The sequence below is a fragment of the Chinchilla lanigera genome, unplaced genomic scaffold (assembly GCF_000276665.1).
Source record: "Chinchilla lanigera isolate Chin_1 unplaced genomic scaffold, ChiLan1.0 scaffold00041, whole genome shotgun sequence".
Classification (NCBI taxonomy): Eukaryota; Metazoa; Chordata; class Mammalia; order Rodentia; family Chinchillidae; genus Chinchilla; species Chinchilla lanigera.
Window position 1 is genome coordinate 5,801,816 of NW_004955442.1, and position 13,551 is coordinate 5,815,366.

General features: G+C 42.4%; 1 protein-coding gene across 2 annotated transcripts in view; it reads right to left on the bottom strand.

Moving 5' to 3' along the window:
* Positions 1-13,551, bottom strand: part of Shisa9 (shisa family member 9) — a 279,705-nt gene that overhangs the window by 264,444 nt on the left and 1,710 nt on the right. For both annotated transcript variants that reach the window (XM_005391146.2, XM_005391145.2), the window contains exon 2: positions 1,295-1,422. In XM_005391146.2, the coding sequence (XP_005391203.1) occupies positions 1,295-1,422 (128 nt within the window). The remainder of the gene's footprint in view (positions 1-1,294; positions 1,423-13,551) is intronic.

The window sequence follows — 13,551 nt, forward strand, 5'->3', positions numbered from 1 at the left end:
ATCTGATTCATAAATAAATAATGCCAACTTATTTAATATAATACAATAAAAATATCCCATTTGGTGATCCATTTTTCAACCCACGTAAACCCTGACTTTGCTAACATACAGCAACAATTTCTAAAATCACAAAGAATTATCACCACGCCAAACCAGAGAATTCACCTCACCTAGGTTAAACTCTGCAGGCTTCTTCCTGGACCTCTTGAACATACAAATTTGCTTCCTAACAGTCCAAGACTATGACTCAGCAAATAAAACAGCCATGCAACTTCCAGCAGAGCTCCAGCAAAGGACACCCAGACTGTAAAAATGTGCAGCACCAAAGTAGTTTCTGTTTTCAGGAAGCTTCAGCCATAACTAAATGCATCTTCTGAATTGTCTGGGTTTTGTTATTTTAAACCAAGCCCTCCACATTACTTTAATATGGGGGTTACTTGAAAACATAATTACCAGGAATAACCACAGTAGTATGCAATTGTCAAAAACTAAACAATCTTATTTTTCTTACACTCCCATTAGTCCCATTAGTCAGAACATCAGCTCCATAATGTATATTGTATATACAGACCTTTAAAAGGGAAAAATCCTTTGGGAGTATACCAAGATCCCCATGTATGCTCTGGCTGCTGAAAAAGACCTATTGAAAAGCAGTAGCAAAAGCAGCTTTCTCCCCCTGGTAGAACAATGGAACCAGATTTGCTACTGTTGAATCTTGCATGCTTACTCCAAACCATCAAGACCACAAGTCAATATTTGCCCCCTTCCACACACACAGAGCGTTTTGTGCACTGTTTTTATAAAACTCTAGTTTTAATCTTTTGAACTTGCATTTCATTGAAAACAATTAAATATAAGTTTTCAATTAAATGAAAAGTATCAACTGGTCTACTTCAGGAGTCAGACAGTCAAGTGGATGAACTATTGTCTAAGAGGTGATAGTCAAAATAAACCAACAAAATGAAGCAGAGACTAAGTACCCAACCACGATTAACAAATCAAGAGGGCCATTAGTTAACAGAATGATCAAGATGAGTCCATCAAGTTGTCTACTAGTTAACAGAAAAGCCAACCATAAGAAACCAGTGAAGAGGATCCTATTTAACAGAAAACAACCACATGAAATCTGATCATGCCAAATTCAGTCTCATATAGTAAAGAGAAAATAAAATATTTAACTCATCCACAAAGAGAAGCTCTTAACTGATTCAAACAAACACCATGAAATTTGGCAAAGTCACCACTGCACAGGTCACCATGTGCAACTAGAAATGGTCCATGGAGCTGTACTTACGCAGATTGTTTATGGGGGCTCTTGTGTCCATGTTCTCATAGTGCTGGACGTGAACAACAATGTTAAGGTCTCTCTCCATGTGATCAGTGTTGCAGTGGCCCTGTGGCCTCATGACGTCTGCAAGTGCCCTGAAAGGAGAAAGAATTGGAATCTGTTAAATCTAAACACAATGTCACGTACCTGCCGTGGGCCAAGCAGTGTCCTTGTGCACAAAAGACAAAGTCACTCCCCCCATGGAGGCACCATTCCACATGAGAGTGGGACAGAAAAAAAACATACAAGCAACAAATAAAATTACTTCAATCAGAGAGTACATAATGACTGCACATGGGTTCGTTCACAAGCTCGTCACAACAGTGGTGTGGTAACAGTATTTATCTGTACTTTTATATAACAGAATATTACTCAGCTATAAAGAAAGATAAACTCAAGGCCTTTATAGGTAAATGGTCACAACTAGAGACCATACTCATACATGAAATAAATCAGACCTGCATGTGCACGCACCACATTGTCTCACTAGTGTACAACCTGAAAGAGTTAATATAAACTCGGAGGTATGATATACATTGTGAAATGATAGAAAAATGCTCAAGGTTAAAGGGCAAGTGGGATGTGGGAAAAGAGAAGAGAAAGGAAAAATTTTGTATGTATGTATATACAGGATAGTTAACATAGTTAATCTACTGTCTTCTATTTCTTTGCTGAAAGAAACTGTTAATGAGTCCTTGATTGGTCAATATTGCATGTCTCTATTTGTTTTCATGAGAAACCACTTTGAAGGTATCAATATGTAATACAACAAGCATTGTTAATTTCCTACCACTTTGTTTGTAACTCTGTATTGTTTGTACTGTTCTTTTGCTATTTTGTAAAAGGTTGTCTGTCTGTTAATGTTTTCCTCCTTTTATTTTTAAAATAAAATAAAAAAACAGTATTTATCTACCCCATAAACTGCTGAGTGGGTTAACGATAAATACATGTATCTTGTCTCCTCCCCATAGATTTAGTTCTTCCTTTATGTCTAACACAGATGCCAACACTTCATCACTTCATGTATAGCAATGACCCAATATTTGAAACAACAGCTAACATTTAGTGAGTACTTACCATAAGCCAGTCACTATGTTAATCATATTACATGTCTTAAGAAAGCAGACAAATACTTTATAAAAATTATTACTCATTTACAGATGAGCAAACAAAAGTTCACGGAGGTGAATAAACTTGATCAAAGTCACACCACTAGAAAGTTGTGATGCAAGGATCGAACTAGTCTGTTTTGCGCTGCTTTAGATTTTCTTGTTTTCAGATGGGAACAAAATTCAAACTGTACCAATGACCTTCACAATTAGATGTAAGCTTACAAGTTCAGCGTTTGCATACAAAACAGAGGAAAGACAATTGCCAAACAGGAAACACACCCGAAAATCAGGCCTACCAATACACTTATCCACTTTAGCCTTTATTGCATGTGTAAGTATATTAATGTCCCTAAAAGATCTATGACATAGCAGGTGTTGTGCATCTTTTGTTTTACATAAATGGTGTTTTTAACCATATACGTCAGTGTTTCTCCATTTGCTTATGCAAACAGGAGACTCAGCGATGTTGCTGCATGTGCATTTCTTTCAGCCCTCAAAATCACTGCGTAGTATCCCCTTGTATGCAGTTCCCAAATTTCACTCACCTGCAAGGATGACAGTCTCCACATGCAACAACAAGTAAGGTGGAGGGACCGACCAACCAAATGTATGCCAGCTACAGACAGCCAGCTGCTTCATTACAGTCCAGGAGATCATCAGCTCTGCTTACCACTTCCCTGACTATGGACATCTAGAAGGTCAACAGCTCCCTGAACCCTGTGAACCACGCTACAATTAACAGGCCCTCCTCTTCAATCAGAGAGCATTTTTCCCAGTCTACATACCCACAAGTGATAGTGCCATATTTTAGGGTATACCTAGATATCCCCAGCTAAGCAGCACCCTCGGAATCCACATACAGGAAGACAGAGAAGGAAGATGAGCTTTTGGGAGAGCCCCACACAGACCACCTATGAGCTCAGTAGCCCCAGCCTCTCTGCAGAAGTCCACCCCACCACAGCAGTGAGTCTCACACCATGGACTGCCAACTGGTGGCATCAGCAGCCTGGGATCTTGATGGAAATTTCTCCATCCATGGAGAACCTCTGAGTCAGAAACTCCAGGACCAGGGCCCATGAAGGGCATCCTCACAAGCTCTCCAAGTGTGGCTGCTACACATTCAAGTTTGAGACTATGCTAGGACAGTAGAGGTCCTGCACCTCAGGGAATGCCTAAGCATGGTGCAGTAATATCATAGGGCAAGAACTAGAGCTGGTGAGAAGTCTCAGAGGTGAAAGAGACCGAGATCAGCACAGCAAGAGTCCCACATAAATTGAAGGAAAAGACAAAATCCACTAAGAGATGGAGAATAACAACAGAGCTCAATCATTTGTTCATTCCACAAGTATTTATTGTCTACTATGTGCTGTGCATGATACAAGGCCCAGGGGATACAGCAGTGCACAAGACGAACGAGGTCGCTGCCTTCCTGGAGCTTATATTCTATGGGAGAGAATAAAAAATAAACATGTTAAATAAATAAACCAGGGCTGCAAATAAACAAGCAAACAAAGAGTAATACAATCCAGAAAGACTGATGCATAAGCAGCGTATTTCACACCAGCAAAAACTAGAAACAATCCAAATCTGCATTAACACGAATGATCACAAAAAGGAATAATAGGAAACAGGGTATTATTCAGTCATGAAAATGAATGAGTCCTTGACACCAGCTACAACATGAATGGAACTTGAAAACACTGCGCCCAGTGAAAGAAGCCAGACACAAAAAGCTGCGTAATGAGGCACGATCAAAATATACAGTGACTGTTTAAATTTAAAAATTTATTACAGCAACACGTTGTCATTACCTCCCCTCAAAATATTCTCCCTCACTTGGGTCACACCTATCCTATTATTCTTGCCACCTCCTGAAGCAGTTCTAGAAGTTCGCTCTCCTGGGTGTCTCTACAGGATATGATCAAAAATATGGTGAGGACTGCTACCAAGGAGCATCCAACAGAAAGGTAGGCTTGTGAAAATATTACAATGTGTCTGCATCCACTTTCTTCACTGGATCTGGCATCACGAGACTTCTGGTCAAAATCAAAATGACCATGAAAGGTAAGTGTTTTGAATTGCTTCAGTAAATTGAGGCAGCCACAGAGCACAGCTAAAGACACACATAAAAAGGACTTCTAGAACTTCAGAAAATGGCAGGGCAATGTGAGGGGGAGTATTTTGAGGGAGGTTAATGGCAAAGTGTCTTTTACTGTAATAAACTTTTTAATTTAAACATCAACCATATTTTTATCATACCTCAAAGTCTATGATTCTATGCATAGCAAATATCTAGAATGTGCAGTTCTGTAAAGAGAGAATGTGTAGTGGTACTTGCCAGAGGCTGGGGGTGGGAGGCAGGGAACGGGAAGTGACTGCTAATAGATATGAGAAGGCTCTTTCTTAGGGTGATGAAACATTATTAAAATTAGATAGTAGATTGGAGGCAAATAGTGGTGCTGAGTGCACAATGCTGTGAATAAAAATCACTGAATCATTTTTAAAACTTCTAAGTGGAGATGCTGCGGTCAGAAGAAGAGTTCAGGAAGAGATAACATTTGAATGAGAAGGGAGAAGGAACTGGTCATCCGTTGCTACAGTTTGGGCCTGGGGCGTCCCCCCAAGGCTTCTGTGTTAAAGGCCTTGTCCCCTGCTTGGCTCACTTGGGAGGTGGTAGAACCTTTCGGAGGTGCAGTGCAGAGGGAGGTCTACAGGTCGCTGAGGGACATGGCCTTGGAGATGATCAGGGAACCCTGGTCTCCTCCTCTCTTTTTTTGCTTCCCTGGCCATGAAATGAGTGGCTTTGATCCATTATATGCTCCTACCAAAATGTGCGGCCCTGCCACAGGCTCACACATAACTAGGCCAACTGTTCATGAACTAAAACCTCCACAAATGTGAGACAAAATAAACTTTTTCTCTTCAGAAGTTGATTGTTTCGTGTATTTCTGACAGTCACAGAAAGCTAACACACGTGAAGATGAGGCGATGCGCATTCCAGGCACAGCAAACAGAAAGTGCAAAGGCCCTGAGGCAGGAAAGAGGTCAGATATTTCAAGAATAAGCAAGAAGGCCAATAAAGCTGAAAGAGGGCAAACAAAAGGGGGAGTATGCAAAGGTGTGGATTATCAGAACCCATTTTTCGGAGTGGAAAAACTACCCAAGTTAACTCGGCTAATTGGTGGAGAGACAGTGGAGTTGCAGTCCTAAATGTCTTTGAAATCAAAGTTCCGGCTCCTTCCTACCTCTGTGCAGCAAGCAGGGTCTGCAACTCAAGGGCACCGCAGGGAAGGAAGTTTGGAGACAAAGGACAGAGGCCTCCCAAACCTAACTTGCCTTTTTCACTTCTAAACAGGTTCTTCATCCTGAGCTTCAAGGGACCGCTGAATTCCTCTGTAATTGAATGGAAAATTTGTTTGTGCATTTTTCTTGAGTAGGAAGTCATAGCTTTCACCATATTCCCCAAGGGTTCACCCCAAAGTTCCAAAATATTCTAGCCTTCAAGAAGATAGCAAAGGAAGGGTTCAGAATGGCCACCATGAACTTAGGCAGCACTGCCATCTGCAGATGCCCTGAGCTTCTCTTAGAGTACTGACAATTATGAAATCCCAGCTTCAAAGCCCAAGGACAGTTTACCCTAAGGCCACCATTCTCTGAATATACAGTGGAGATAAGGATTCTTAGAGACCTTCACTTCCTGGATAAGAAGTCTCCAAAGCACGAAAATTTGGCATGGAAAAGGAAATGTCAGGACTCTGGTGTATGGTCTTCAGTTATTAAAAATGAGAAATGAATTAAATGACATCGATTGATGTTGGTGCCTATATTTGGAACACCTGCATCAGATCACAGGCATCAGGAACCTTCAATCAAGGAAGGTAACGGCCAACACCACCCTCACTGGGATATCTGTCCTGTTTTACAGACATACGTGGCCCCCCAAAATGTATGTACAGATTAAATTGTCCACTTGCAACAATGCTAACCATCACCAAACAGACACATGACTTAAAAAATAGCCCCCTTGCCAAAATCACTGGTAGAGGATGCACGAGAAAACACGAGCCACTCTCCTCTCCAACAGCTCCTCAAAAGGTTAAAACAGTGATGGTCTATTCAGATGTAAGTGCCATCAGCCAAAAATAATTGAAACTCTCATGAGTGATATTCAAAATACTCTTATTTAGGGGGCTGGGGATTTACCTCAGCAGCAAAAACATCTGCCTGGCAAGCGAAAGGTTGTGAGTTTGATTCCTGATACGGGAAGAAAAATAAAAACAACAAAAAAATACTCTTATTTATTAATGAAGAATGTCACCCTCCATGCACATTATGCTTTGAGGTTTTAGCTACTGATAGTAGGAAGTCATCACAACTAGCAACAGACTTTGAAAGTGTTTATTTTACCTTCAGTTCAGTTTAAAATTTCCATTCTTATGCTTTATAACTTACCTAGTAATTGTTCATAGGTCATGCATGTGTTCTTAGTAAAACAAATGTGCATAAATTTGGGTACATAATACAAACATTTTAATTAGGAATGTCAAAAATTTTAATGAGGGAGACAATGGGAAGAACCAGTTATGTCGCAAATGAAAAAAATGCCTATGGATTTGACATCTATGTGTGGCACACAGTTTGGATGCTTCTGCAGCTTTAACAAGCATTCAGATTACCCAGAGACCTTGTCAAATTTCACATTCTGATCTAATAATCTGAGGTGGGCCAGAGATTCCTCTCAAGCCTCCAAATAATGAAGATGGTTCTGGTCCCCAAACCTCATTCTCTAAGTGTCAATCTCCTAAGGGAACTGTGATGACAAGGGTAACATACCTATAGACTGGCCACCTGTACCCAGATATCTGATCAAACATTCTGGATACTTATGTTTCTCATCATTCTAGATGTGATGAACATTAAAATGGTAAACTGAATAAAGCAGCCTGCTGGCCTAATGTGGGTGGGCCTCATTTAATCTCTTGAAGGTCTGATAGACCAAAAGGTGACCCCTCTCCAAATCAGAAGTCTACTGCTTGATAACCTCAGAATTAGGACACAGGCTCTTTCTGGTTCTGTAGCAGCCTGCCTGGCAGCCTTCAGCCTTGAACTGAGACACTAGCCCTGCAGATTTTAGACCTTCCGCCCCCTTACAATAAACCTCCAGATATATTGGATCTGTTTTGCTGGAGAACCCTGCCTAATACAAGTACCATCCTGGAAAAGCTATACTTTGATCTCTTGATATCCTTCAACCCAGTTCAGGACAATTATGTTAACACATTATCATTTTTTGAGGATAAAAATGACTGACTGTTGGCATTTCACAAGGTTTGACTTAATGACAACTTATGTGTACATTTCTTTGTGTGCTACCTGTCTCCCAATATTTGACTATTGGCTCTGTAAGGGTCGGGATCACATCTATACCATCCACTGTTCTCATAGTTCCTTGCACAGTACTAAGCACAAGACAATGTTCAATAAATACCTATCAAATGGATGAATGAACAAATGGGGAGGGGGTTACTACTTTCCTCTGCTACACAAACCAAGGCACAAGAAAGCAAAGCTCTCACTGTTCCAGGGATTGAGGACACAGCTGTGAATTGGAAGCGCTGGTGACTGTCCCTGCACCCCTTACAGTGAATGATAATGGAAGAAGACAGATAGTAAACTAGTCAGCCAATAAATTAGTAACTTCAGACCATAACACAAAATGAAGTAAAAGAAACATGAGGGCTGGGCTAGAGTGTGTGCAGAAGAAGGGGCTTGGGTGGTCAGGAAGCGTTCTTGAAGAAGGCGACATTGGAGCCTAACCCTGAATGATGGGGTCAGAAGTCTGCTGGAAGAGAATTTGGGCCAGCACAGTGGCTCTAATGTGAGAATGAGCTTGGCCTGTCTGAAAGAATAAAAAGAAAATATTGCACTGTTTTTCTTTTAACTACAGTGTACAAACATGAGACCCCATTATTTCTAAATTTCAAGTCCCAGTACCTTGCTTCAAAGCCTCCAGGGGTCCCAAATGTTCAAACTGTATCCTGAATTTTAAATACATGAATAGGATTCCTGAGCATTGCCTCTTGCACAGGCAGCAGCACTGATTTTCTGAGAATGCAATGGTGGTGGGCCTGAGTAAGCTTTCTAGAATAGTGGTTACAGAGGTGCAGCTGTGTCTCAGACGTGTCAGAGCTCATCAAACTGTATGCTCAAAATGTGTGCATTTTATTGCATAACTTATACATCAATAAAGTAGACTTGTGAAATGCGAGGTCTCAGTCCTCAAGAAGAAGCAAACATATCCTGCAAGAAAAATAATTTAGAGACTTTTTGTGGCCAGTAGTATATGCATGCATGGGCTTCTCTAGCTTGGGGAGCTGGTCAAAGCCACTGGATAAGCACAGATGTGTAGAAAGATAGAGAGCCAGGAGGGAAACTAGAAGACAAAAGGCAAATGAAAGATGGGTATTTGTCATTTGATGCCATTTCTTCACCAGAGATCCCAGGTCTTCTAAAGTATGTTTAAAAAACAGATGGGACACTACACTATGCAATTTGCCACCTAGATTTTTTATTCTGTTTGAAGGTAGGCAAAATAATGGCATGTGTTCCCGGCTGACTTTAAGGGTAGAGAGCTTCAAACACGTTTCTGCCCTCAAGGTCATTTCTCACCAATGAATCCACCAAGAGATCTGGCCCTGCCAGGGGCAGAGGCAGAAAGCATTCCTAGACTTGATCTCACAGTGGTTCCTTGAAGTGGCCCTCAAGCACATGCTGCGGTTTGCAGGCCATCAAGCACTTCTTTGTGATCTGAGAAGACTGGAAGTCCTGCAGGTTTGTGTAAGGCAGGGCAGCCTAGTGGTGGAAGACCTGTGCCCTGCCTCGTCCTGCCTGGGTTTGAAGTGAGACTCTTCCGCTCACTAGGAGTTTGTTCACCCTCCTGGAAAGCAGTCTGTGCTTCTGCAAATGGCACACTGTCATAGAGCCTACCTCATGGGGGAGGGGTGTGAAAGTAAATGAGAATTTACACATAAGCTTATGGCAAGATTGCAAATCCAGCAAAGATTCTTCGACATCACCTAGACAACACTGCAATGCATTTAATCTAGCCATGCACAAGCCTTTCATCCTATTTTGAACCTGCCAACCTCTCCTGCTCAGATTCAAATGCCAGTCCAGAAAGGGTAAGAACCTTGACCAATGTCACAGGCCTGGGCACCAAGAACAGGACTACAACATCACTCTCTTCTGCAGACTAGAGCTAAAAATTTCAATAATACGAGTTAAGAGAAAGGTAATAGTTGCTGAGCAGGGACCATGCGACAATTCTCATGTTAGCCGCTTTCCACAACTGGATCTCAGTGAATGCTTAATCTACAGATGAGTTTAGTCTCAGAGAGGTAGAACAACCTTCCAGGGTCAAACAGCTATTAAGCGGCTGAACTAGAATTAAATTGCAGGGAGTGTAAACGGAGCCCACATCATTCAGAGCAGCCTGACCGACTCTCCAGAACCTGTAGGTGACATAACTGAGTGAATAAGAGGGTGGGAGTGACCAAGACAACTCAAGAGCTTCCTAAAAAGGGAAGTTACCCCTTAGCCACAACCGGTGAAAATGCAGATACAATTTCACCAGACCTGCCAAATTCTCAAAAGAAATCAGAAATTAGGTTTCTGTTTGAAATCTCCCAGGTTTAAGATATTGACAGCTGATTCTAAACTGGTTTTAAAACATGTACATCTTAGAGAATGAAGAGATTTTACAGTTAAATACAATGCACCTTGATTAGATCCTGATTTGAAAAATCAAACTCTAAAACACATTTCTGGTATGACTGGGAAATCGGATATGTTGCATATTTGACAATAGCATGGAATTTGTGTTTTTTCTTGGATATAGTCATGGGATTGTGTTATATGGGAAAATGTGCTGATTCTTAGGAGAACTACACTGAAGTATTAAGGTACTGTCATGTCTGCGATTTATTTTCAAATGTTACAGCTAAAAGAAGAAATAGGGGGAAAGAGTTGGGGGGGAGACAGAAAAAAGAACAAAAGAAAAATATTTACAGAGAATATGAGAACCATAAAACAAAATGGCAATGACAAAATACCAATAATTGTGAAAATGATATTAGTTGAGCCAGGAATGGTGGCATAAACCTGTAATACTAGGGACCCAAGAGGCTGAGGCAGGAGGTTGGCACGTTTGTCCAGGTTTGCCTGGACAACTTCATAAGACCCTGTCTCAAAATAAAATATAAAAGGGTTGGGGATATAGCTCAGTGGTATGGAACTCCTGGGCTCAACTCCAGTACCACCAAAAAAATGAGATTAATTGTTCGCAAGTGGGGGTAATTTTGTCCCTCTGTTCCATCTGGCAATATCTGAGAACATTTTTACTACCACATGTGGGATGTGGGGTATAGGGTGCGTGCTACTGGCATCTAGTGGGTACAGGCCAGGGATGCTGATAAACATCCATCAATGTGCAAGACAGTCCCTTGAAGCAAAGGATTATCAAGCCCCAGATGTCAACAGTGCCAAATTTAAGAAATCTTGACCTACATGAAGGATACATTTGAGCTCTTTTTCTTATTCTTTCAAGTTTTTTGTATGTTTAAAATTGCTCATAAGAAGAAATTACAGAAAACTTTAAAACAAAAATGCTCAAATAGTAATATCTTAAAGACCAAATAAAACATATCATGATACTTTGGTAACCATAGCTGGCTACCACTGGCAGTCACCTCTCCCAGTAAACAGTGGTTGCCTGTGACTGCTGTCACAGCTGCTGGCTGGGCATTTGTATAGTTCTTACAAGATTGCACATAAGCCTCCACCCTTCCAGAATGGCTGTCTTTCTTTTTTTCTCAGTCCTAATCAGCTCAGAAGGAAGAAGACCATATGCCCAGGACTCTGCGCCTATACACCGACATGCTAGAGGCCTCTGCTGGAAACACAAATGTACTGGTCAGCAGGGGTAAAGTGCAATGGGAGCACACATGTCCCACATCCTTGAAGAGAAGGTGCTTTTAAGCAAATGAGAATAAACCCCCTTTTAATGTAGGTTACAGCTCCAGACAAAAATTAAAGGGCTGGGGCTGGCAGGTTAATTTTACCTAGCGATGCCTTGCCTCACAGCAGCCTCTCTGCTGCCAGGCTGGGTGGGCCAGCCCCCACCAGAGTATCCCTTAGCACCATCAGACAAAAGCTATGAGCCAACTACCACCCTGGGACTCCAGAAAATTAACTTCAAAAGCAGTGCGTGATGCATGTGCAGGGAACCTGGGGAAGCCCAAGAACCACAGAAAGGTTATATTCAAGAAGAAGACAAGCAAGCAACAGAATGTAAGTAAGAGAGTCACACTGGCCTTTCTCCTTTCTCCAGGATTAAGTGATCTCTTGATTCTGTGAAATATTCCCAAATCCAAGACTAGTGTCTCCCCAAAGTGTAGATCACTTTATCTCAGAGTAATTCTGAGATAAAGGGGGTTGTGAAAAGCTGATTTCAGGGGCCCACTCCAAACCTATTGATTCAGAATCTCTGTGGATAAAACTCAAGCGTCTGTGCCTTGGGAAGCTCCCGCAGATTGTGAGGTTGGATCTGAAAACATTTGCCCCAAGTACAGCGTGAAGCCAGGGGACTAGAGATTGCACAATTTTCTATGTGACTTTGGGCAAGCCACCTGGCCTGTGCCATGATTTTTTTCATATGTAAATTGTAGTTAAAATAGCACCTGTCTCATAGGGTAGTTGTGAGAATGAGCATTTAAACACACACATACACATACACACACACACACCCCACCACCACCACCACCCCCTCTCTGGTACAATGCCTGGCACCCAGCACTATGCTCAGCAGGTGTTAGTTCTTTTTCCTTAGTAGTGACTGGTTGAACATCAGAATCACCTGGAGAGCTTTTCAAAGTACAGGTGCTAAATTCTGAGTTAAGCAGTCAAGAGTGGAGGCCCCGGTGACAAGATTGTTTTTAAGCATTAGAGGTGATCCCAAACAGCAGCAGGGCTGAAAATCATCGCTTAGAAGAGGCTAGTAAAAAAAAAAAAAAATCAACATTTCTCTCTTTTCAGGAGTATGCATTTCCACTCCCTCCTGGAATTTATACAGGTAGCGCATGTACTGAGGAGCTGTTACCCCCACAACTGGGTACCCCTAGGCTAGATGCTATTTCCAAGGAGACCTTTCTTGGTACCTATCAAACAGGTTAGTTGGAATCATCTTTCTCCCCAACAGCTCTGCCAAGGACAGAACCAGGAAGTCGGTCCCTCCAGGGCCCTGAAATATGAGTGGAAAGTTGTCTCTCCAGGACACCTAGATTAAAGTGGCCTTGAACCTAGCGTGGATTTCTCCCTTTGTCCCACAGGGGTCAGCTCCTTTTCCCATCGCCCCACCTCCTCCAAGATCAAGGAGCCTTTTGGGTGGCGATGTCAGCCGGAATTAAGGTGAAACTGCGAGCCAGGCTACCTGTCTCTGAGTGCTATCTCCCTGCAGGGTGACCTGGCCGCCGCAGTCCTGCCTCCTTTGCTCTCCTCCCCCTTACTGCAGACCCCAGTGTCACTGAGGACTGGCCTGGCGATAGAGAAGTGAAACAAACGACTCCGCAGTAGGACTGGGAACAGGGCGTCCCGGGGTTGTAGGAGGTGGGCGGGGCAAGCGCTTTACCCCTTTAGTAGGTCAAGGTTTCTTGAGCCCTTAGCGCTTACTTCTGTACCTCAGGACCTCACCACCACTCACAAAAACTTCCTCACCTCTTCCCTACAAATCCTTCCCCTCTGGAAGGAAAAATTCATCGGATACTATGCGTATAAATAGAAAATAATTACTAGTGAGGTGGTGATGTTCCTTCGCCTATTTTTGGTGGGTCTCTTTGTTCAGATTTTTTAGGCATGCACATGGAGCACATGCATACACGCGCGCGCACACGCACACACACAGGCCCCCGGCGGAGGTGTATGGGGGCAGGGACGGGGACACAGCGACTTCTCTGCCCAGACTGGGAAAGGGACAGTTAAGGCTTAGCCCCAGCCACCTAACTGCTGGATGGCCGCCCCTTCAATCCCGCCGCCCAGACTTCGCACTAATCCCTTGCT